The sequence below is a fragment of the Lynx rufus genome, unplaced genomic scaffold (genome assembly GCF_022079265.1).
Source record: "Lynx rufus isolate CCGP_SWC_20201006 ecotype Redwood Valley unplaced genomic scaffold, mLynRuf1.p SCAF_9, whole genome shotgun sequence".
Lineage (NCBI taxonomy): Eukaryota > Metazoa > Chordata > Mammalia > Carnivora > Felidae > Lynx > Lynx rufus.
The window spans coordinates 87,402,342-87,429,377 of NW_025814897.1; the positions used below are offsets into that span (position 1 = coordinate 87,402,342).

A 27,036-nucleotide genomic window follows, 5' to 3' on the forward strand; every position below is an offset into this window, starting at 1 on the left:
ATCCATTATTTTTTAAAGTTTATTTATTTGTGTGTGAGAGAGTGAGAGAGTGTGCACAGGTGTGCAAGCAGAAGAGGGGCAGAGAGAGAGAGAGGGAGAGAGAATCCTAGGGCAGGCTCTGCATAGTCAATGCACAGCCTCATGTGGGGCTCGATCTCAAGAACCATGAGATCAGGACCTGAGCTGAAATCAAGAGTTGGATGCTTAACTGAGCCACCCAGGTGCCCCCATCCATTATTTTTAAATTAGTATTTACCCAGCACAAACTATATGCTAGGGAATGTGAGAGACACTGTGAACATATCAGTGACTAACACTTCCTATACTCAAGAAGTCTACAGTGTGTTGGGAAGACTGATTGTACGGAAGCAATTATAAAAATTAGTAGCTATTATGATGAGGAAAATACAGTGTACTCTTGAACTTACAGCAGTCAGACTTAACATCGTTTAGGGACTCAAGAAAAGCTTCACTAAGGAACTGACACCTAAAGCAAAATCTGAAGAAGGGGCTGATCAGATAAGATCAGAAGAAGAATCTGGTCAGATGAGAGAGTAAGTGAAGTGCAGGAAGAACCAGGAAAATGGTATAGGCAAAGGAAACTACCTACAAAGGCTTATAGGTAAGAGCAAGGCCAGACTGAGAAAAATTCTAGTTCTGGCAGCAGCAGATTTGTTTCTATCAGACTTTCCTGAAAATAAAAATCATAAACCAAAAAATACAAAAAACAACTATCTAAAAGTGCAGGAGAATGACCAAAAGAAACCAGTGGCCAAAACAGAAACCAGAGAAGATTGAGCCCTTAAAAAATCAGAACCACACTGGCCAAGATCCACATTTAATATGGCTTTTCCCCTCAGCGGCAATCCCTGTGTGTACAGTTCTGGGATAGCTAGATCTCAAGTCAAATACTGAAGTCTTACTGGCTAGAAGTAGTTAACAAGGCATTCTGGACTACGAGAGCTGCTAGAAAATTAAGGGGGGAAATTCCCCAAAGGAGACAGCCACAGAGGGTGGAGCCTGAAAATCAGCAGAAATGCCCTTAAATCTTTAGCAGGCCTCTGAAATATACATACACAGAAAAGAATACAAACAGCTCCAGTGAAAACCAAAGCTGGAAGACTGAAAGAGCGGAATAGGTTTCTCAGCAGCTACCCACTGTCACGGAGACCAAGTTTAGAATTTGAGTCCCATCAAGTTAGAGGGTCTGGGTAAACACCTTGAACTTTCCATTCTTTTTTAGGAGTAAAAACTTGGTCCCAGGACTAAGAGATTTACCCTGAGATTAAGGGCAAAACTAAAACAGATCCATCCTAACAAGGTCCAGGTGATCTGCCAGTAACTTAACTCCCTGTTAAAATAAAACTCAACATTTTTCAGAGGCAGATGGCAGGATCCAGTCTTTATAATGTATCATTTGTATATCTGTACAATGTCCAAAAGAAAAAAATTAACTGTCTAGACTATGACAAAACAGGAAAATGTGACCCGCAGTCAAGAGAAAAAGAAACCAACTCCCTGATAGTGCAGACACTGGAATTAGTAGATGAGGACTTGGAACTGTTATAAATATGTTTAAGGACATAAAGAAAAAGATGGTAATGGACATGGAATCTCAACAGAGAAATGGAAACTATAAAAAAGGAACTATAAAAATACAGGGGCACCTGGGTGGCTCAGGTGGTTAAGCGCTGGACTCAATTTCGGCTCAGGTCATGATCTCACCATTCATGAAATCGAGCCCCACAACAGGCTCCGCACTGACAGCTCTCCCTCTCTCTCCACCGCACCCCCACTTGCACTCACTCTCTCTCAAAATAAATAAATATACATTTTTTAAAAATACAAAAATTTCTAAAACAAATTTATGGAACTGAAAAGTATAATATCTGAAACAAATAATTGACTGGATGGGTTTAGCAGCAGATTGGATATGATAAAGGTCAGTGAACATGAAGATAGATCTATAGAACTCATTGAATCTGAAGAACATAAGAGAAAAAAAAGACTGGAGGTAACAAATAGCCTGTGGGATAATATCAAGTTACCTCTTTTTGTGATAAGCGTCTGATCTTCCGTACGAAGAGGGTTGCTCTTTTCCCACTGTATGTATTTCTTCCACATATCCACCTGCTGGGCTTCTTGGGGAGTATTCTGAGGAGGCACTGAGGGAGCATTACGGTCCAAACCTTTCATTACTGTCTCATATTCCTAGACAACAAGCATTTATAATTCTGTGGTGAGCCTAGGAACAACTCAGATATACGGAATTGAATTGATCAGTTTAGAATACTTTGTTCAAAATGCCTATTTTTCCCAAATACCACTTTGTTAATATACTCTAAAAACTAAGAGCAGGGAGAAAGATAACAGAGGAATACTTACCCGTGAACAAGTTCCCAGGCCTGAGTGAACAGAACACCCTGGGCCCTCTCTGCAGGTGATCTAGGAGGTCACTCTCCAGGACAGAGGAGTTGACAGATCAACATGACTGATGATCTGGTGGCATCATTACTGCCATCTTTGGAGACACTGTCTGTCTTTTAAAATTTCAATAGTTGGTATTACTAGGCTATCTTCCCTAACTTCTAACAGTGTCAATGAATGGAAAGGTATGCCCACAAGATAAAAATCTGTCCCTGAGACCTGTGAGACCACAAAGTAGTACAATATTCAAATATGTATGAGCACATAGAAGGGAAGCATAAGAACTGTTTCATCAACTGTAGACAGAACCTTGTCTGTATATCCCGCTTATGTATTTTAATTTTTTTTAATGTTTATTTATTTTTGAGAGAGAGAGAGAGAGAGAGAGAGTGAATAGGGCAGGGGCAGAGAAAGACAGGGAGACACAGATCTGAAGCAGGCTCCAGGCTCTGAGCTGTCAGCACAGAGCCCAACACGGGGCTCAAACCCATGAATCATGAGATCATGATGAGCTAAAGTCAAACACTTAACCACATGAGCCACCCAGGTGCCCCCTGTTTATGTATTTAAAAAAATTTTTTCCAGGGACACCTGGGTGACTCAGTTTGTTGAGTGTCCAACTCTTGATTTGAGCTCAAGTCATGAAGCCAGGGTCATGGGATCAAGCCCCATGTCAGGCTCTGTGCTCAGTGTGGAGCCTGCTTAAGATATTCTCTCTCTCTCTCTCTCTCTCTCTCTCTCTCCCCCTCTCTCCCTCTCCCTCTGTCTCTCTCTTAAAAAAAAAAAATAAAGAAAAAATTTTTTCTAAACTTGATTTATTCTATTTTTGTCCTTTAACATGTATGTAAAGAGGTATTTCATTTCAAATATATCATCCATTCAGACAATGCAATTAACTGTCACTGGTTAAGATTGCTAATAATTGAAAATGTCAAGAGGAACATCAGACAGAGAAAGCTCTTGTGTAAACACCATACTCATCATTATAGTAAGTGCCCTGTCAGAACCCCATACCTTTGCTACACGCCTAGCATTCATGTAATCTCGACTCCGATCTTCAATCATTTTTTTAGCTAAATGAATATTGATACCCTAGGAAAAAACAAAGGGAAATGTATATTATTTTAAAATTAAGTATATTTTAACATTAGCATAATACAGTTAATCTGTTCATTTACTAAGTCACTTTAAATTCTTTATTTTAAAAGACTTTGTTAATAAAATAAAGATTCAATCACATTACATGCTTCAGAGATCAAGGAGGATCTGCTTATATCTGTTAGGAGCTGGCAGTAAGTCTCCATGTATCAGGAATTTCTAAAGATAAGGAATCATTTGGAAAGGGTCAATTATTTCATATAAGATTATACTAATAAAGAACTCTGTACAGATTCATCAGGGTGAACAGCCATCGCTTCACTTTAAAGGTCCTTTTTTAACTAGGTCTGCATAACTTTAAAAACAAATGCCAAAGTAGCATGGAGATACAAAACATTATCTTTCACGCTTAGTAATTCTCAAAAAGTAGTCCAAGGAGTCCTGTTCCCTAAGACCCTTTCAGGGGTTTTCAGAGGCTACATGATGTTATTAATATCATAACACGTTGAATTTAGAAGCAGATATGAAAATCTTCCATTAACTTCTATTAAGTTAGATTCACAAAAATATAAAACAAGGCCACTCTCCTCACTAAATTTTTCTTGCTTTGGAAAAGACAGTTTGTTTTAATGCTATTTATGTTAAAATTTAAAATGTAAGGAATTTATTATTGTGAAATACAAATGAAATAATAAATATCTTGGAAATTTCTCAGTTTTAATCTCAATATGCTAAATACTAATAGATAAAAGCCACATTAAAATTAAAAGTTCTTTGTAATCTTCATCAATTCTTAAAATCCCAAGACCAAAAAATTTGACAACCACTGCTCATGCCTATGAGGGAACAGTTTCAATACCCTACACAGTTCTTCCCCATCACAAGGGACATATCAGAAATTTTGTTTTAACAATAGAGCTTATTTGGCATGTATGTTTACATATATAAGCTGATTAGCTCAGCTGGTTAAAAAATGTGCCAGTGATGGGCACCTGGGTGGCTCAGTTGGTTAAGCATCTGATATCGGCTCAGGTCGTATCTCACAGTTCAAGTCCAGTATCAGGTGAGTCCAGTATCAGGTGAGCTCAAGCCCCGCTTCCGGTGAGCAAGAGCCCCGCTCCTCTCTCTTTCTCCCTCTCTCTCTCTCTGCCCCTCGCTCACTTTTGCCCTCCCTCTCTCAAAAAAAAAAAAAAAAAAATGCCACTGAGACAAAGATCTTGGACTGCAGCCTCCCTGCATGCCAACAATCACAGCACTGTAACTACATGAAAGACAAGCAATGCAACTGATCATTACTACTGGAAACAATTCTAATAAGGTCCCATTTAATAAGAGATGAATGGCAATGTGTATGCATGACCATGTGGTTTAGCACTGAATACAAGTGGTTTTGTAAGAATTGTAATTTCTCCCAGGGTATTCTCTAAAAAATAACTCAGTAGTATTAGGAGACTCTCAAAACCTTCCAAAAACATTAGGAATGGTTCTTTGATTACAATCAATATAAAAACAAACCTGTGTAGCGCTACTATCCAGGCACCTTATACTAACGAGGCCAGAGTCCACAAATCCACAATGCATAAAAATTAAAAACAAAAAAACTAAAAATGGCTTAGTTATAATAATAAACTACTCTGGCCTAATTTACCTCTTCATACTTGTTATAGTCTCTCCAGAGTTGTTCAATATTGATCATTGGATTAACACAACCTCGTTGATAAACTCTTCGGACAGCTGTTATTCTCTGATTTTCTGCATAAGATCCAACAGCTTCCCTGGCATTGGATTAAAAAAATGCTATCAATTATATTACAGCTAAAGCCATTATTCACATGGGAAAAAAAAACTATAAAAATACTTACACGCCTTTTAAGAAATTAATGTAATCCACCCAAATCTAAGAAATAAAATAAAATGTCAGTATCTTTCTTGATATTTTCAAATTTATTATGTGTATAGCATATATATGGAAAAAATTTAAGTCTACCTGATAAGACATAATTTCCATTCCAATTTTATCCAGTGCAAAGTCATATGCTTGAGCCATTTTTTCTCTGAAATAAATGTGACAGACATGTTTTTAAATTATTTATTTTCTAAAAAGGTTTTATTATTATTATAAGATTTTAGTTTTAAGTAATCTCTAATCCAATGTGAGGCTTGAACTCACAACCCAAGATCAAGAGTCATATGTTCTATTGAACCAGGCACCCCAAAATACATGTTAATAATAAACATTCATTTATTATTAAAATATATCTACAAATAAAACATACGGGGCACCATATGTCAGGTCAGAGCCCGCTTTAGATCTTTTGTCTGCACCCCTCCCCCACTCTCTCTCAAAAATAAACATTAAATATATATATATATTATATATATATTTATATATATAATATATATATATTTTTATATATTTATATATATATATTTTTTAAAGACACAATCATAACTTCTGATCATAAGATGAAAACAGCATTTGAACTTTTTGTCTAAGCAAAAATGTAAAGACATTTTTGCAAATATATAAAGTAGTTCTTTTGTGTTTAGTTTGTCAATGTCTTTAATGTATATGCTTTATTTTTTTAACTACTGCGTGTGAGCTTATCAAAACTAAAGCCCATATTTCACTTATTGTTATATTCTTTAAATTGCCTAATCTTACATGTAGCAGATTCAAATGTGGAAATATCTGATTCTCTGATTGAGGAGGTACACTGTGTCTGAAGATGTATTAGCTCTGAAGTAAAATATAGGAAGAAAGAACTTCCTCTTCAATATAAGATTATAAAAGATAATGAGGAACAGAAAATACAGAATTCTAGTTATAGAAATTCTAGTTTGACAACAAGCCTGCCAACAAAGTGACTGGGTGTTAACAAATGTACAGTGTTTCAATATAGAAGAAGGGCTTGGGTGATTTGATTCTCCAGAATAAGACCTACACCAGTGGCTTTCTTTGAAGCACTTTTCCCAAGGTTTACTGACTTCTCAGAGAACCCTGACTTTTCGAACTGTTAAGTCTCCCCTAAGTTAAGAGAAGGTGTGAGTTTATGTGGGGTTGACTGTGTGCCTGGAGACGACTTATTCTTAAGATCTTGTTTTAACTTACTTGTAACTTGGCAGTTTACCCTTAGTTTCTCGAACGTATGAAAGATAACACTTCCATAAATCAATGTGCAAAACCTTCATAAGGCATCTCTGAAATAGCTATAAATACAAGAAAATATTATCAGAATCTATGGTTAGATAAATTTCACATGTATGTGGGTGAAATGGAACATTAAAAAAACAAATTCAGCTATTTTCATTAATTTATTATCTTGTTACAGATAAATGGCAAATTTAACAAATCCCTCCTATTTTCAGTTTAGATAATCAAAATCATTCTCATGATTTCGGTCAGTAGAGTATAATTATTTTCTTTCCCCAAATTTTTATTGTGAACATTTTCAACCATACAAAAAACTCAGATAAGTATAATGAACTCTTATATAATCACTACCTAGATTCAACAATTGTTACCATTTTACTAGGTTTGCCTATATATGGTAAGTCCTGAGTTAAACTTTAGCATAAAATTCAAAGTATGTTTATGAGAACTCACCTTTTCAACCTTGTCATAATTTTTAGCTTTTATCTGAAGAGAAAGAGAAAAATGTAGAATTAACATTATTGTTTTTAGAGTATTAAAACACCATGCCTGAGATTTTTGACTAATCTTGCAAATTCATCCTTACACTTTCCTAATTCTGCCTTACAAAAATAACAAATAGAATTTTGAGTGCAACATGGGTAATTATGCACTGTAAATGTGCCTTATGTAAACTGATTCTACACAGATAGCTTTTCATCAACTATTTATGTTTAAATTTTATAAATTTCAAAGTGTATAAGTCACAAGGTGAATACAGAAATATATACAAGACATACAGAGCTTTATGTATCCAATGAAGACAAACTTAAAGCTTTATTTTCCTTGAATAGCTAATTACTAGAACAATCTGAGTACAGTTGCAAAAAGATTTGCTAACTTCGACTACAATTAAATTTCAGTCACCCAGTCAACCTCCTATATTCTAGGCACTGTGGTAGGAACTGTGGCTACCACAGTGAACAAAACAAGCATAGTCTGCCTGTGTCCTCATAGCACTCACAGTGTAATGGAAAAGTATGTCAAGATGAGGAAAATATAGGGTGCTCTGGGTGCATTTAGAAGAAGCCTAAAACTCAGACTTGAGTAGTTGCAGACAATTTCCTGGAAAAAGTGAAGATGTTAAGGATGAGGTGTTAGGCTGGTAAAGGGAGGGAGGACTTATTCCAGGCAAGAGGAATAACACGTGCAAAGACCAAGGTTAAATATGATTAATTTCCCTTTCTCTGAATATTTTCATTAGATGGTAGGTGGGATCAGTTGCTCAACTGTGATGTATCAACAAATCTTTTTCACCCAGATAGGTGGATAATTTGATTGGTTAGAGAAATCCTGTGGTCCTTTTCTCTCAGCAGTATGTATACATTTTCTATTTTCTGCCTTATGGTGATGCCGATGAGAACTTTGATGACAAGCTCTTTTTCTTTTGCTGATAACTTGGCTTTCTCTCTGGAACTTGTAAGATTTCCCCTTGATCTTCAGAGTCCATAAATTTTGAGAGGATATGCCTAAGTCTTTCTCCACTTTGAGGCAGTTTAGTCAAGGCTCTGAAGTCAGAACTCTCGGGTTTACACTGACTATCCACTTAACCTCTTTTTTCCTTATCTGAAAAACAGTGATAATAATAGCTATTTTCTAAGGCTGTTGTAAGGACTCAAAGAGTTAATAATTGTGAAGCCGTTAGAACACTGCCTGGCAAAGTGAGCACATAGTAGGTGCCATTTATTATCCTATTAGCACAAATTCTGCGTGGAATTTAGCCTGTCCTTTGAAAAATAAAGGTATTTTTTAGCTCAAGAATTAAAAAAAAATTATTGCCTCTCTTCCATCTGTTCCTTTTCCTTTTAGAACTCTTATTATACACATTACATCTCCTTGTTCTATCCTCAAAATCTGTCATTTTTACCCTGTCTTTTGCATTTTTGGTCTAGGCTTAAGATTATTTCTTCCACTAGATTTTCCAGGCCAATTATTTAGGTCTCCATGTTACCATTCTCCTCCATTTGACTTATCACTGTAGTTAGTTAAAAAATAATGGGTTTTGGCTCATTTTTTAAAAATACTGCACTTTCAGTGTCTCTGTATTCATATCATTTTGTAGAAGTTGTTGTCTCCTCTATTCTGTTGGGGGCTGTCCCCAAGAGTTTAGTTAGCATCCTTTTTTGTTGCTGGATCCTTAGACGTGTAGTTGTTTTTTCTGTCAGTTCAATGAAGCTCAGTGTTGGCAGACTTAGTGTAGCAGGTGACCCTTTCTCTATTGTGACAGCTATGTAGCAGGGGTAGACAGCAAACAGGCTGTTCATGGTCTTTGGACAAAGAACCAGAAAGAAATCTTTGTTCAAGAGTAGGGAGGATTCAGCCTGCTGGTTCTACTCCTTTTTGGTTTCTTGGAAGCCACGCTGATGTCAACTTTCCTCTGGGGGTAGAAAGGCAGTTGAGGGGTTCCACATATTTTTATGGGTTACTTTCTTACTCTTTGCCTTAAGCTCTCCACTAGCCCTCTTCTTTGAAGCTGCCATAAAACCTGAGATTTCCTTGCGTCCACCTGCTTGGCTCGGTAGAGGTAAATAAGTTGAGCTGAAAGTGGAAGTGAATTCACCAGCTTCCCAAATGCAGATGACAGACTATATAAAGTTCTCACAACTGGCCAGGAAAACCAATACTCACAGAGAAAATTGGCAAAGGATACGAATAGGAGATCCCCAGAAGAGAAAATGCAAATGGTTAAAAACAATATGGCAACACATACAAACTCCCAAGATGGGAAAAACAAAATAACAGATACCACTTTGTACCAATTAGTATGGTGAAAGTTTAAAAAGAATATTATTACCACTACTGAAGTGGTAGGAGGAAAAGAGAGTTCATACACTGCTCAAGGAAATATGAATTGTTATGGCCCTTATGGAAAGCCATTTGAATGGCAAAAGCTATTCAAATAAAAAATATGTATCTTTTGACCTAGCAATTCTACTCTCGGATCTATACTACAGAAACAAAAGCACCAGGATATAAAGGTGTTAAACAAGGTTATTTACTGCTAAATTTGCAGCAGGAAAATTAGTTAACAAAGTAAATATCCAAAACAAATTACCTGTTATAGCTTTAATTCATTTTATATATACCAATATATATATAATATATATATATATAATATATATATATACCAATATATACCAATATATTATACAATATATACCAATACAATATATTGGTGTATATATATATATATATATATACACCAATATAATGGTATATATATATTTTATATATATATATATTTTATATATATATACCAATATATTGGTTTATATTGGTATATATAAAATGAATTAAAGCTATAACAGGTAATTTGGGAGAATTTCCATAAGATTTTATTGAATGAAAAAAGATTAAAATGTGTATAATATGATCCATTTTTATAAAACAATGATCAAAAATAAATCTTATTTGTACATATATATGTTTGCATATGATTTTATGAGCATGGAGAAAATATGGAATACAAAGTTGGTGATATAGTTATGGTGGGCAGAGTTGTATGGATAGGAGGAAGAACAGAGACAAAAAAAAAAAAAAAAGGAGACTGTACTGCAGAGACCGTACGTATACGATTTCATTATCTATTTTTGTATAAGAAATAGAAACCAAAGAATCTGGCTTTTGTTTACATAAATTGGTCCTATGTCTTGGATTCATTATTTATTACTTCAACTGGCATGATGTTCAATACACATATGTAGAAAAACTATAGAATTCTCTGGTCTTAAATACCTGGCCACTGTCATTCATTAATTCAATCAGTAAACATTCGACAGCCCCTCTCTAAAGCCTACACTTATGGCATTAACATAGCAGCCATAATCTCATTACTTCTTAAACATCATTCAAAATTTTAAAGTATCAACCTGCTTTGGTAAAGCAGTGTGATAACAAAAGAATTTAATCACCTGGTATCAAATGCTGAATTTCTCCCAGCATCAGTATTTCCATTCATAAAACAGGGATGATAAGAACATGTACTATAAAGTTTCCGAGGATTGAAAACAAAATAAAGCATCTAGACTTTCCAGATGCATAAATCATACAAATTTACAAAATCATGACCTAAAAGAGCAAACACTTTTCATTACATATTCTCTAAACAGATCTATATAAACCAAGTAACCAAATCGAGGACTATTATTATAATTGGCCCCATTTGAGAGAAAAACAAAGGTTATGCTGCAGGTCATATTCAAATTGTTTTGGTGAAAAATTTCATATTGGTGAAAAACCAGCACAAGAATATGTCAACACCCTGCCTTTGGTATTCCTACTAGGCCATTTTTCTTCTTCAAAACATTATTATCCAAGGTATTGTTTACTAATATTTACATGAATACATCTAGAAGTTAAATATTCTTAATATTTAGCATAGTTATGTAGGCTTGTACAAAATCTACCTGATAACAAAAGCTTGGTTTAAATTTTTTAAATAATAAAAAGTTCTAGATACTGCCTTGAACTTTGACATCAGAGATTCTTGATCTATTGTTAACCAATGGAAAATGCCTCCATTTAATTAGCCCATTAATATGCATACACATAATTTTACAAAGCTCACTAGAATTTGGCTCATATCTTATATACTAAAAGTATCTTATGGGAGCACCTGGCTGGCTCAGTTAGTAGCACATGCATCTCGGGGTTGTGAGTTCAAGCCCCACATTGGGGTTAGTGTTTACTTAAAAATAGAAAGTTATGTAATTTTGAAATGAAACTAACAGGCTCTTAAAAAATTATCTTTTGTCTTCAGCTCCCAAACTTTAATGTGCAAATGATCACCTTAGATGATGATCTATCAAATGTGGATGTCTGGGGACACCTGCGTGTCATGATCTTGTGGTTTGAGGGTTCGAGCTCTGCATTGGGCTCTGTGCTGACAGCTCAGAGCCTGGAGCCTGCTTTGGATTCTGTGTCTCCCTCCCTCTTGGCCCCTCCTGCACTCGCGCTCTCTCTCTCCCAAAACTAAACATTCAAAAAAAAATTTTTTTGTAAAGAAATGTGGATTTCTGTTTTATAACAGGAATCCCAAGTTATACTAATGCAAAGATTTCTTAAAGTGGTTGGAAATATGCTAAAATATGAATAATTTATGTGTGTGTGACAGAATGACATTTTTATCACAATATCTGATGTGGTTACATTATATATATATTTTAAGTTTATATATTTTGAGAAAGAACACAAGTAGGGGAGGGGGAGAGAGAAGGAGAGAATCCCCAGCAGTCTCTGCACTGTCCGTGCAGAGTCCTCAGCACAGAGCCCGACAGGGTTCGTGATGAGATCAAACCATGATGAGATCACGAACTGAGACAAAATCAAGAGTTGGATGTTTAACAACTGAGACACCCAGGTGCCCCTAATGTGGTTGTGTTATTTTTATAATTTAAAAAATCACTATAAGAAAAAATTAAGGATAATTTTTAATACTTATCCTTCTGATATATCTACTGTTTATCTATAAGAATTTGTCATTCAGTTACAATTTTACCAAGACAAGAAAAGTTGCTGTGGAGGGAAAAGAATAAAAATTTTATAAGTGTCAGGGTGCCTGGGCGGCTCAGTTAGTTAAGTGGCCAACTCTTGATTTCAGCTCAGGTCATGATCTCATGGTTTGTGAGGATCTGACAGCACATAGCCTGCTTGGGAATCTCTCTGCCCCTCTCCCGCTGTGCGCTCTCAAAAAAAAAAAAAAAAGATGTTGCATAAGTGTCAACTTCCTACTATTTTTATTTAATGAAGGGGCGGAGATAAGTGAAATATTTTAATTAAACTTTAATTGAATTCAAATGAATGGTTTTTGGGGCAGAATAAAACAAGTGTAGAATATTGAGTAAACATAGATCTGTGCCTAACACTTTTGAACATTTATTTCTAGTCCTTTCTTAATGTCCACAATTATTTCTCCAGCATTAATGAACACTGTCTTTTGGAACTAAAACTATCCTCTGAGTAATTATTAGAAGTAATGATCACTTGCAACAGATTATGCATTTTGGCCTATTTCCTCAAATTTAATTTTTTTTCTTAGAATATACCTTGGGAAAACAAATCCCATATAACATCAGAATTTAAAAAATATATTTGCAAATTTGTCAGTTATAATAATCATTAATAAATAACTGTATAATTAATTTTAAATGGCTCAAAAACATATTTGACAAATAAACCCAAATGACATGGTAACTCCATAAACAAGCAAACCAATATGAAAGAAAAAGTAAATCTCTATTTTCTTTGTTTAGGTTATTTATTTATTTATTTTTAAGAGAGACAGAGAGATGGGGTTGGGGGGGGAGAGTATGAGTGGGGGAGGGGCAGAGAGAGAGGGAGACACAGAATCCAAAGCAGGCTCCAGGCTCTGAGCTGTCAGTACAGAGCCCAACACAGGGCTTGAACTCATGAACCATATCATGACCTGAGCCAAAGTCAGAAGCTTAACTGATTAGCCACCCAGATATCCCTACTTTGTTTAGGTTTTTATATAGCAACAAATTAAGAAAAGTCAGTGCTTATGGTGTTTTTTAAGATTTTATTTTTTTTGCAATCCCTACACCCAATGTGGGGCTCAAACTTACAACCCCCAGATCAAGAGTTACATGCTTTACTGGCTGGATCAGCCAGGTATCCCAGTGCTTGTGCTTTAAGACACTACTGGACTACACAGCAGAAGCAGGGCTAGGGCCTCATCTCAAGTGAATTTACACAGCAGTTGCTTATAATAAATGTGATAAATAAATGAATTAATTGTAAACCTATATTCCTAATTTGTATCTTTTCCAAAGTAAAGCACATGCACTTTTGTGGAATTTAAACTGAGTTTGAGCTACAAAAGTTGCCTCATTCTGCTTGTCTTAATTATCCAAAAGGTTTGGCCCCAATCCTAAAACCTACAAGCAAATGGAATCCTAATTATAAACCCCATCTTCCATTCTTTTACTCTTTCCCTACTCTTTTCTGGTGCTCTCCAATCTCATATCCTAAAAAATAGGTGTTGGAAGATTACATAAGATACATAGTTTTTAAGTTGCTGGAGTAGCTGAAGTCCTTTGCACCACCTAGTTCCTATATCAGCAAAGGACTGTCTATAAATAAATTCATTTTTTTAAACAAATAATTGTGTGTCTATGTGGTAGGCTCTATTCTAGCACTGGAGATACAGTGGTGGATTAAACTAAGTTTTAAAAGTCATGGACTTCTATTTCAGTGAGGGAGTCAGGTAAATAAAGAAACTAGGCAGTTTAAAAATTTTTTGCTCATCTGTACTTCCTACTTTTCCTACAATAGATTATATTATTTCTACAATTTGTAATTTTTCTACTAAATATAGTTACAAATGATGTCTATATATGCATATACAGAGTTAGATAAACCTGTTCCTGTCCCATAAATTTTCAATTCTCTGAGCACTTAAAATGTGTCACAGAAATAATATATTGTTAAATATGAGTAGAAAGTATAGACCACTGTTACAGTCTCATTATGAATACAATTAAAATGTACTTAGCAAAAATAAGATTACCTTCAGTTCTAGATTAAGTTTATATTCATTTTGATTCTTCATACTAACCAAATTAGGTATTAATTGATCTCCCATTTTTCTGAACCAACTAAAAAGTATCTTCAGTGTGTGCACAGGATTTACCAAATGGATACAAGAATATGAAACTTAATTCTATTAACAAGCTTATAATCTACTTGAATACATAAAAGTAATTATTGGAAAGAACATAAGACTAAATTTAAATTATTTTGTATACATTCCATGTCCTATAAAATTCAGAGGAAAACGAGTTCTATGCAAATGGAGTTACCAAAGAAAGTTTCACTTAGCAGGTGGAATCCAGGCCATTAATGAGAAAAAAAGGTTTGTGTAAATCAATGACATGAGTTTCTGGAATTTTCTGTGGAACAGTGAAGACATCCACACATGAAAGAATAAGTATTAGGAAAGTAGATTGCCTAATTGTGGTAGAGGTCCACTACAAAGGGCCTGAGCCAATCAGAGTTTAAATCTGATGCACAAAAAAATTGTCACCCAATAATGAAAGTACAGAAACTATGGCTTATCCACATTAGGGTGGGAGGTGGAGGTGAGTAAGACTGAGATGGCTTTAGTGCTATGGGATGAGGCAAGCAGGCACTAGCTGAGAGAATAATAGCTAAGAGGCTGTTGCTGTATCCTTAAGTAGGGTAATAATGGCCTGATCTTGGGGGAGAGGAAACAGGGAAAGAAAACCAGTAATACAGAGGGAAGGACAATGGAGGTGTTTTTTTTTTTGTTTTTTTTTTTTAATGAGAATAAAAATAAAAAATGTTATGGTAGTTGCTGTAAAATTTACTTTTTTTTAGATCTAATATGAGATGGCCATACAATTTCTACAGACAGAAACTGGTTAAAGTTAGGAGATAAGGTATTTGTTTTCAAATTAGACTGGAATTAAATAATATTTTTATCAGTCATTTGTTTTAAATGAACTTACATACATACCCAGAGTATATAATGCCTAAGACATTAGGAATATTGTCTAAAGCAGAGAATATACACAATTTTGGAAAAAAACATGTATTACCAGGCAGAAAAAAAGAACAGAACTAAAGAGTACATAAGATGAAAGAAAAAGTACAAAGTCCCATTTAAGAGGTCAAAAACATTATAAGAAAGAGAACTGGTGGATGGTAGGATATGCCACAGGTCAAAAGGAATGTGGGTTTAAAAAAGATCACTAGATCTGGTAATAATAAAGTTATTGCTTACCTTTTTACAAATTTAAATTTCAAAGTGAAAACAATTCAATTTCTTAGAAGTTGAAATCAATGACAAAATACTAATACTAGCAGCATTTATTAAATACTTAATGTATGTTAAACACTACTCTAAGAAGAGTTTATATGTATTAACTCATTTAATCCTAGAACACCACTCAAGTAAATAAAGTACTATTATGATTTATTACTTAAAGATGAGAAAACCAAGGCATAGGAAGTTTTAGTAACTTGCCCACGATTGCACAACTGAGCTCTTAGCCACTACACTATTCTGCTCTTCAGGAAGACATATGTATGAGGATGTTCCCCAAAAGAGTGCTTCTAATACAGAAACTTGGACACTTAAATGACCAAAGGCAGAATAAATTATGCTTTGTCTAAACAAGAGCATAGGGTATATACATATGTACATAAAACTTTAAAAGCAGTGACATATATTTATAATACTAAATAGAAATAGGTCTACAATATACTATTTTAAAAAGTAGAACTTAAAAAATATATACACATTTGCTATGTTTACCCATCTACCTCTCCTCCTTATTGTTCCCCCACCACCTATCCAGAGTACAAGAGATATAAACTAAGGAGAAATGCACACAAAACTGTTGGTCAAAACTGTTATCACTGGGAGAATTCAGATCTGTCTCAGTTACTATTTCTGTAACACATTTTCTATTAGCACAAGTTTACCCCAGCAGAGATTGGGTTTTTGTTAAGCGAAAAAGAAAATCATAACTTATTTGGGGCAGTAAACTCCTCTTCTGAGTAATTAATTGATATTTTTCCCTGGCTATAAACAATCTCCATTTTAGATTCATTTTTAAATGCTTTGAAATTGTCAGTCAGGCCTACAAAGCTAAAAAAGTTAAATAATTTATAGGTAAATCAGGCAAAATTGTTTTCAATCAAAATTGTCAAAGGTAAAAAGTTTGACCTATTTTGATTTTGCCCTAATTTACAGGGCATCTGTCAGCAACCATCAATTCCCATCTATAGAGCCAGTCTGTTTTACTATCTCAATTCTTTGCTCCCAGTAAAAACATTTTGTCAACACTATGCCAAACACTATTTTTCAAAAATAACTAACCTTCAGATTTTGAGTAAATCTTGATTTTGAGTAAAATAGAGCAGGATATTTTACCTTTTGAGGAAAATAATTTGGTCTGAAGTATCAAAAGTCACTAATCATCAATGCCTCAATTGGTTTGGCTACTCTAACACCACTACGCTTCCTCCCATCACTTCCCCAAAATTGTGTGGCATAGAAATTCTTTCTAAACAGTACATTAAAACCAAGAACGAGAAATATGTACAATCGTTTGAGATGTTTAAGCTCGTAGAGGAACGTCAGAACACCAAGTTTATAAGCTACTGATCTCAAAAACAGTATCAATTCCATGATGCACAGCATGAGTTGTGCTCAAGCAGATGTACTGACTTGACTCATTTTCCCCAAATGTCTTAACAGTTTCTTTCCAATCTATTTATGCTGTTTTCTACCCTGCTACCTTAATTTTCAGCTTTTATGAACTGTCCTCTTAATGAAATGGAAATCCTCCAGGCAAACTGAAAATACTACTCAATAATACAATTTCTCTAAGATTATGTACCTTAGAACATATCTCAGTCTGCTCTCATTTGCTGAGTTAATCTTCCATTAGTATAGTCATACAACCTTTCTTTTTTTTTTTTTAATGTGTGGAGGGGAATTTTTTTTTTTAAGTAATTTCTATGCCCAATGAGGGGCTCAAATTCACGACCCCGAGATCAAGAGTTGTATACTCTTCGGACTTAGCCAGTCGCTCCTGGAGGGGAAAATTTTTGAAGTGGAAAACCATTTACGTAAAACTCTTTACAGTCCTTTCTTTTCTTACTGTACTTCTCACTACATTTGCAATGTCACAAATTGAGAATTGCTATTTTTAAAAATTAACAATTGAATTATCACTGGACAAGAGCCAAATTTTAGACACTCCTCTACTGTGGATCATTCTAGTTTCACTAATCAATTTCCTTCCCATTTTGATAGATTCCTATCAGAATACCATTTCACTTGCCAATTTTCAATGGCATCATAAATTTTTCTATGCATGTCCTTGTCACTAATTCTACATATGATTTTACATTGCTAAATCACATATAACATTTATACTAGATATGTACATATCATGGATAAAGCTTCATCCAGATTTTCTCAAGATCACTTCTGGAAAAACAAGATTAAGCTTCCATAATGAAGTGGATACAAATTTAGTGGATTACATTTCTCTACTTTTTGAACAACTTGCCTCCTCTTCCAGGATCTCCTTATCAACACAGATCCATGAATGTGGAAAAAAAAATCCATTTCCTCATTCTACAACACTTACAGTGCATTCCTCAGACTAAAATATCACATTTTTAAAAATCATTGCTTCTATTCAAATACTCTTAATTTTAGATCAGAAATTATAATTAAATTTGGAATTCTGCCCTTCATACCCTTATCATTTTATCCAAAAAAATAAAATCAACATTTGTATTATGACTCAATTCCAGCTTTTTCAATCCTACATGCATAGTTTGTTATCAAAATGACCTAATTCCACACTGCATTTAAAGTGTTCACCAAATAATCTCCTAATCTTTTCCACCAAAACTGTACACTTAATTTTTTTTATCTCTACTCTTGGACAAACTATACAGTGGTCATTTTTACTAAAATTCTGAAACAATTTAAAAGAGCATTACCTGGCTCATTTGAAAGATCATGCCAGCAACGTTTGATAATGAAATATCAATTCTGAAAAGTTGATCTAAAAAAATTGTTGTAAATGTATAAAGGTATTTAAGTAAAATCATATTTATATTAATTTCTTATAAAGCCAAAAACTGGAAACAATATAATGTACAACAATAAAGGGCTGGTTAAATAGCATATTATCTAGAATGGACTATTTTGGCATATTTAAAAGCAATTTTGTATAAGTAACACAAAAATATGCTACCATGTGGAAAACATAAGTTACAAAAAGTTTCTTAAGATTTCACAGACAACTATATCTAGAGAAGCTAACAGTGGTGAAAGGTAGTGGGAATAAGCATGCTCCACACTCAGCACAGAGCCCAACATGAGGCTCCATCCCATGACCCTAGGATCACGACCTGAGCCAAAATCAAGAGTATGACGCGCAACCAACTGAGTCATCCAGGCACCCCCCAAAATACAAGCTTTATTTTCCCTTTTAAATAATGACAAATTCATTTTTCCTCTCATCTATCTTCTAACTTCCATTCATTTGATGCCACTTCATTATGCTCCCCTTTTAAAATTGAACAATTTAATTCCAAAATGTTTATTCACCCACATATTTAGCTTCAGTGACAACTGTACATAACGCCTACCATAATAACTCTTATCTTTTCAGTATTCCATCTAGATATTATTCCATTGGCTCATCTGAAAACAAATGCATCAACATCATTTGTGTGAGTGCCCACAAGGGAACTGACCATCAGTTTAATTCATAGCAATACTAGAACACTAGAATACTGCCTAACATATAACATTCAATAAACAGTTGCTAAATGAGTGTAGATATACCTAACATCGATTGCATATTCAAAGTTAACTTGTGGAATTAATATTATACTAACAAGTATCCATGGAAATGTAAAAATATAAAATTTTTATTTATTAAAACTTTAGCTGGAAAATCCCACCTCAATAAATGGTTTAGGAAGAATATTATCTTGTCAATTTAGAAAAACAATTTTATAAAATTAGATTAAGGACTGAATAAAATGCTAATGTGGATTTTGAAAGTAGATTTTCACATGGTTTAGACAATTCCATGTGAACACCAAAATTATTTTCTCATTAATTCACTTAAACAGTTCCCATGTAACACTGCTTCAAATAATCACCTGAAAGATGAGAAATTGGGACTCTGAAAATAAGCTTAAATAAGCAGACATAGCTAACAAGTGATAAAAACCAAAGAAAATGTTCAGGCAAAAAATACTAAATTCCACAAAGAATCAAGAAATAAGATTGAGACCTACATCTTCTTCCTCTGTGATAGACATGTTCCAAAATTCAAATTATTGCTCCATTTTTATGAGTTAAGTCCTGCTTTAAAATGTTAAGTGTTTATAATCTCCAGAATGTTTATAAAATAATCTAACAGGTACTTAAATTTTAAAGCTTTTCCCCTTATTTCCTAAGTATATTTCTCCAAGCAGGCCTATAAAGCCTTCACAAAAGCATGCCCTTTATTCTCTGCAATTTGATTTCTATAGTTTGAAATGTTTGGCTTATATTTCATATTTTATCTCCTCACAAATATATTTGTGAGGACACTTCCCAAAGTGATACCACCAAAAGTAAAGAATTAAGTTCAAAGTCTATATGGAACACTGCCATTAAAGTTTCAGTAGACAAGAACAAAATAAGATTGTACTCGCACTCCTGCTATAAAAAAACAGGCCCTCACTGTGCCGTCACTTAAATGTAAAGAAAGGTGAAGGGGAAAAATGCTGAGTAGCAAGCTCTGGATAAAAATAGTATTTTAGCTTATATATTAAGTCTGGAGGAAGGCTCCTGTAATCCAATAAACGGATGGCCATTCTTTCTAGTGGATTCTAATATACAGGTCTAATTTTGTCCACTCTTTATATACAGGTTAAGGCAGCACTCAGATTATCAAAATTGGTGACATATAAATAGTAAGAAAATAAGTCTCCTACTGCCCAGTTTCTCTAAGAAGCTGAGCTGACAGCCCTTTTCTAACCACTACCTAAACCTGAGGGAGGACAGAGGGCAGGGACAAGACCATTGACATTTTCCTCCCCACATTGCCCTCAAGCAATATGCACACAAACAAGTCATAAAATAATGTAAGGATGGACTTCCAAATTGCTACATCTGAGATACGTTGTTGGATAGGAGGACATGCATGTTGGAAACCCAGATTTTATGAAGTGTTTAATTACTTCACCACTGGGAACACTAGTTGAAAAATGTTTAATGTTAAAAAATAAATAAAAGACAAAAATAAGGCGTGCCTGGGTGGTTCAGTCAGTTAAGCATCTTGATTCTTGATTTCAGCTCAGGTCATGATCTCAACTGTTGGTGAGTTTGAGCCCCCAGTGCTGTGTCCTCTGCGCGGATGGTGCAGAGTCTGCATGGGATCCTCCCTCCCTTTCTCTCTGCTCCCTCTCCCACTTGTTCTGTCCCTCAAAATAAAGAAACTTAAAAAAATAATTAAAAAGTAAAAAATGTTTAATGTTAAATAATACAAATATAATCTGTATATCAAAATTTCACTTCAAAGGGAACTCTGCAGGGGTGCTTGGCTGGCTCAGTCAGCTGAGCATCCAACTGTTGATTTCAGCTCAGGTAATGATCCCAGGGTTGTGGGATTGGGCCCCAGTTCAGGCTTTCCACTGAGAGTAACACCTGCTTTAGATTCACTCTCTCTCCTGCTGCCCCTTTCCCTCACTCACATACACTCTCTCTAAAACAAAAAACAAAGGGATCTTTATAATCCTTGAAAGTGCCTTTTTAATTTTGATGCCTTTTTAATTAATAGCTCAAGAAAATTTGTACTGTGAATTGAGAATGTTCTTCACAAATATTTTACAGTCAGATCAATATAAGCATAAAAATTACATACCTAGCAAAAGTATACCTTTATAAAATCTACTTAAAACTATTATCATTACATACAGGTATTTAAGTCTTCTCATGTCTTTCTAATGTTGAGCTGCAAGAATATGTTAAGTTCAAGACATGAGAAAAATGATTTGCAAACCTAAGATTTAAATGGGAAATTATAGGTTTGATCAACTAAATGAAAATCTAAGCACAAAACATGTATTTGAAAAAAGTATTGAGAACAAGCCAAGAACACAAACAAGGAAAAATATTGGTTTTTCATCTCAGAACATATTTATCATTCCTTCCAATCGGACACTGGGAAGAGCATAAGCAATAAAGAGAACATACAATTTAAAGGTTTTGTCAAAATTACTTCAACTTTAAGGGGTGCCTGGGCAGCTCAGGAGGATAAGCATCCAACTTTTGATTTTGGCTCAGGTTATATCACAGTGGAGCCTACTCAAGACTCTCCCTTCCCCTCTCCTTCTGCCCCTCACCTGCTCACGGGCACACGAGCACATGCTTGTTCTCTCAAAAAAAATTTTTACTTTTAAATAGCAAATTGTGAAGTTTCCCTTAACTCCCCTAATATATGGTGTTTCTGCAAATAAGAAAAACAAACAGAAAACGGGATAAAGATATCAGGTCTCAAAAAAAGAAATCCAGAGTCTTTAAACATGCAAACATGCTCAATCTCATTCATAAGAGAAATGCAAATCAAAACCACTCGGAGATTGTTTACCTATAAATACTGGCAAAAGTTTTAAACATTGTATAAGAGAATGTTGAGGAAGTGGGGTTTTTCAAGGATTGTCAATGGGATTTTAAATTGTTATCACCTCTGTTGAAGGCAATTTGGCTGCAGAAAAATTTTAAAAATCCCACATATTCTATGATCGAACAATTCTTCATCTAGGAACTTAATCTAGAACATAGTCACACAAATGAAAATGACATGTAGAAAGATATAAAGTGCAGTAATGTTTGTAATAAAACAAGTCTGGGAAGAACTCAGTAGGAGTTGTGTTAAAATATAAAGTACTTGTAAAAAAAAATAATGACCTTTAAAATTTACTTTAAACAAAAAAGAAAGAAAAAGCAAAATGCAAAACAGAACATAAGAGGCCATTAGTCATGTAAAAGGAGAAGAGAAAACATAGGTTGAACATTTGTCACTGGGGAGGGGAACTGGGTGGCTCAAGGAAAGGTAGATGAAAAATTTCACTAGGTCCTTTTGGTATCTTGGATTTTTGAACCATATTTTAAAAAAGATTATGCATTTTAAAACTCTAAACAAACCCTCCAAATACTCTAAAAATGTACAAAAGACATGGGATATGTATTATGCACAGAGAAATAAGATGTATAATATTAAACTATTTAACTAACAATATATTCTAAGGCAAAGGATTACTTTTGCAAATCCTAAACACCTAAGAGAATTTAGGCATTTTTAAAAGAAATCTATCTTAACACAAATACATAAAACAAAGTACAGAAGTACTACTCTAAAAGTTTAACTCAGATAATTTTCAAACCTAGAAATGGGTGTTAACTAATGAAATAAAACACTGGTGTAACTCAAGATTTAAAGTGTTTTATAAGGTATTTATAACATTTAACAATATTACTGAAATGATTATACATGGGTAAAAATATGACTGGAAGTTAACACTTAAGAAACTGTTGAATACCATAAACTTCACAAAATTCAAGCACTATGCAATCAAGTAAGATCTACCAAATTTATTTTATAAACAAAAAACTAAAATTCGTAATTGCTTTCTCCTTAAGAAATCAAACTATACATATATAATTAATTATAATTCTAATGAAGGCCCATTCACTTATGAGAACTTTCATTAGAACAGAATGAATTTGGGGGAGTGAATTTAATAAAACAAATATCCAGGATAACTTGATGGATACTTTACTAAAGATTCCTTAACATATACATATTTTTTGAAGCTTGAGGAAACTCTATAAGTGTCCCAAAACACACGTGTATCTCTGAAATGCCAATGTTATTTTATTAACCTTGCCTCAAATGTCTTTTTAAATCCCCATAAAGACTTCTTTTCTGGATATAGAACTTTGACAGCTATTTTCTTTCAGCGAATTGAAGTGGCAATTTCACTGTCTTCTGGCTTCCATTGTTGCTGTTGGGAAGTTATCAATCTGCCATCCCTTTGGTCATCTGTCTTTTTGTATCCAGCTGCTTTGGCGATTTCTTGGTCTTGTCTTCTATAGTTGCATTTTCATGTGTCTATGTAGGGAAATTTTTCTTTTTTTTTTTTTTTAATCTTATTTGGGATCCATTGAGCATCCTGAATCTGTTAATTCTGGAAAATTAGGTTTTCTCTCTTCAAATTGTGCTTCTGCCCAATCTCTCTCCTCCACTTCTGAAACTTCAATTAGACACGTTTTCACTCTATGCTTTGTGACTCTTAATCCTCTTTCATATTTTCTTATTGTCTCTTTAAATTCTAATCTGGATCTCTTCAATTCTCTCTTCACTGTGTCTCATCTGTTTTAACTCAATTCAGTTTTAGCTGAAGTCTTGGCAGATCTGTTTCTGTTACATGTGGTTTCCTTACATGCTTAGTTTTTAACAATTAAAATCCTTTTCCTTGGAAAAATATTTGTGGAGATTATTTTGTGGCTTCTGATGAAGGCACATTCCTCTGGAAAGGGTCTGAGTAAGTTTATCAGTTTATTAAAGCCTAACTCAGGTTGAGTCCACCTTATATTCATGGTTTTTTTTATTTGGTTGGTTTTTTTTAACCACCAAATGATGTGTGCTTGGATCATGAATTCAGGGCCAATTTGGTGTTGTAACATACCAGGCCTACCCCATTCCATTCCGCTCAGAATCACAGCATATTTCCTCAGTCTCCTAAGGTTAGGAAGGTAGCATATTTTTCTGCTTCATGGTCACCCTGAGTATTGCCTGCAGTTTTAAAAGGGGAGAATGTCTTATTGGGCAGGACTTGGGCTTTGACTTCTGCTGCATGAGCTCTTAGAAGCATTCAAAATCACAGCTTAAGTTCTCCCAGTGTGGCCAAGATTCTCAGGGTAAAAACAGCCAAGGTATTCTGCTTATATCCCAGTGTTTCTATTTATGATTTTTTTTGTATTTGCTTTCCAATTAGTTTTTGGGCTGGCAATTCCTTACTGTACTATCAGTTCCTCAATCAAGCTTTTAAGATACTTTTCAAATACAGTCCAGCAGTCTTAGTTGCTTTCAACTGAGTGAGCTGATCTGAGTAACCAAGTTTACCATCTTACCCAAATCTACTTTAATATATTTTATTAACATCTAACTTTCAAAAAACTTGAGAAAATATTTTCTATGCAAACTCTTTAAAAGTAACTTAAGGGTATGCCTGGGCAGCTCAGTCAGTTGAAAGTCCATCCAACTTCAGCTCAGCTCATGATCTCAGTTCATGGGTTCAAGACCTGCATCGGGCCACTGTGGTCAGCGCAGAGCCCACTTCAGATCCTCTGTCCGCCTCTCGCTCTCTCAAAAAAAAAATTAAGTTAAAAAAATATATATATACATATATTTTAAAGGTAACTTAAAAAACTTTAAAATCCAAAGTTCATTGAAAGACTAAATCCCAAAGGTTAAAAAAATTGTAGAATTCAACTAACCAAATATATTTCCTATATGATAGAATTCAGTTCTCTGAAACACTTTGTGAGTCTAGCAATTTGAGTTTACCTTTAATGTTTGCTATGCCTAAGCAAGTGAAGCTTGGGTGGAAATCACAAACAAAAAGTAAAATGATAAATATTTAACATTGAATTCTACAGCTTTTATAAAAGACAAAATCTAGAGTAATTCATCTTTTATATTTGTTTTTAAAAATAAATCTATATAAAAGTTAAGTTTATGGATTAAAACATATTTTAATTTTGGGGTGCCTGGGTGGCTCAGCTGGTTAAGCATCCAACTCTTGGTTTTGGCTCAGGTCACGATCTCACAGTTTGTGAGTTTGAGCCCTGCACTGACAGCGAGCGCAAAGCCTGCTTGGGATTTTTTCTCTTCCTCTCTCTCTGCCCCGCCCCCACTCAAGCTTTCTCTCCCTCAAAACAAATAAATAAACTTTTAAAAAACATTTAATTTTAATTGCATAACATCCAATATCTTAATATGAATATAATTTGATATTTTAATATTTGTAAATGAATTCCCACCCATCAATCAGATGCTGGCATTGTGCACACACACATCAGTCAAAGTTGTGAAAGGGGATGGGGAAGAATGAGAATGTCTATGCTTTACCAATTTGACAAAACTACCTATGAAATATGATAAATCAGCACGTGAAAACTCGAGTTTTCATCTCATATATACACAAACAAATGTCTCAGAAATTTCACTCCAGTATAATACACCTAAAACTTTACTGTAACTAGTCAGGCCTTTATCTTGTATCAGATTTTTAAGTTTTATCTGAACTGATTCAGAATCACAACAATTAAAAAAATAGGTACTTCAAAATGATAGCTAAATTAGTAATGGCCTTTAATTTGAGTAATTGCTTAAAAACACTTTTGCATCATAGATCAAGATAATTCTAAATGTCAATTAACTTATTCTATAATACCTAAATATCTGGGGTATCAGACAAAAACACTTTTGTATTTTTAGAAAAACTATAAAAACAATTTAACCTGTTAACAGTGTATCTATCAGACTTATAATTTTACAAAACTATGGTCATAAATTGGTATCATACTCTAATTCTTAGAAATTAAAATTTAAGTTGTAAAACAATATGATAATCTGTTTTACTTCCCACTGCAATTTTTCATCCAACAAATATTTAGAGTGCTACTATATGTCCGACATTGTTCTAGGTTCCTGAAACATCAGAGTATAAGAGACAAATTATAAGCACAATAAGTCAGTCATTCAGTATATTAGGAAATGATTAGGTATTACAGATGAAAAAAATAGAAGAATGAGTTTTGACATGTAGGGAATTTTTAAACATGGTTCCCATAGATCTCACTGAGAAGACAACACTTTTGTCTTGAAGATTTGAAGATTTAGTTGGCAACTACCTGCATAAACATCTTTAGAGTAGGCAAAAAAAAAAAAAAAAAAAAAGCTAAAATAAAGAAAATATGGGAATATCTATAACATTTAAGGAGGCCAGTGTGACTGAAGTAACTTTACTATGTGAATGATCTACCATACAGATCTCAAGCACAAAATTTTATACTTAATTTGGTATACCAGCATTTACTCGTCACAAATTGATTAAAAACTAATCAACCTATCTGAATTAAACTAAGAAATAACTGACTCCTGGGGGGCCTGGGAGGCTCAGTTGGTTAAGTGATCACAACCTGAGCCGAAGTCAGATGACCTGTGTGAGTTCGAACCCTGCGTTGGGCTCTCTGCTGATGGCCCATAGCCTGAAGCCTGCTTCAGATTCTGTGTCTCCCTCTCTCTCTCTGCCCCTCCCCCATAGTGGTGTCTTCCAAAAATAAATGTTAAAAAAAATTGTTTTAAATAACTGATTCCTAAACCTATAAAATTTACAGATATAAATGCATTTAAAATTTATGAATTTTTTCATTACTATACCAACATCCACTTGGAAGAGAACCCTGGTTATTCTAATAATTTTGAAGATTCCAGAAAGTAGCCAAACCCAACCAAGAACCAGAACTAATTCAGTGATCAAAGTTCCAGAATAATCCTCAATTATTTTTACAGCTATAAAAACAGCATTATTTCATGTAATACTATTCTTTTTAAAAACATACATTATCATTATCACATCAATGCAGTTCTTATTAATACTTCCTTCATTAATTTACCATATTGCTGTAGGTAGGTAATGTTCCTACCCTAATGGATTTTTGGACTTTACAAAAACTT

General features: G+C 34.2%; 1 protein-coding gene across 1 annotated transcript in view; it reads right to left on the reverse strand.

Moving 5' to 3' along the window:
- CSTF3 (cleavage stimulation factor subunit 3) overlaps positions 1-27,036 on the reverse strand; it is a 72,039-nt gene that overhangs the window by 14,314 nt on the left and 30,689 nt on the right. The window contains exons 4-10 of the mRNA XM_047070216.1: positions 7,133-7,165; positions 6,638-6,735; positions 5,513-5,579; positions 5,388-5,422; positions 5,174-5,300; positions 3,442-3,519; positions 2,049-2,211 (exon numbers count right to left, since the gene is read on the reverse strand). Coding sequence (XP_046926172.1) covers positions 2,049-2,211; positions 3,442-3,519; positions 5,174-5,300; positions 5,388-5,422; positions 5,513-5,579; positions 6,638-6,735; positions 7,133-7,165 — 601 coding nt within the window. The remainder of the gene's footprint in view (positions 1-2,048; positions 2,212-3,441; positions 3,520-5,173; positions 5,301-5,387; positions 5,423-5,512; positions 5,580-6,637; positions 6,736-7,132; positions 7,166-27,036) is intronic.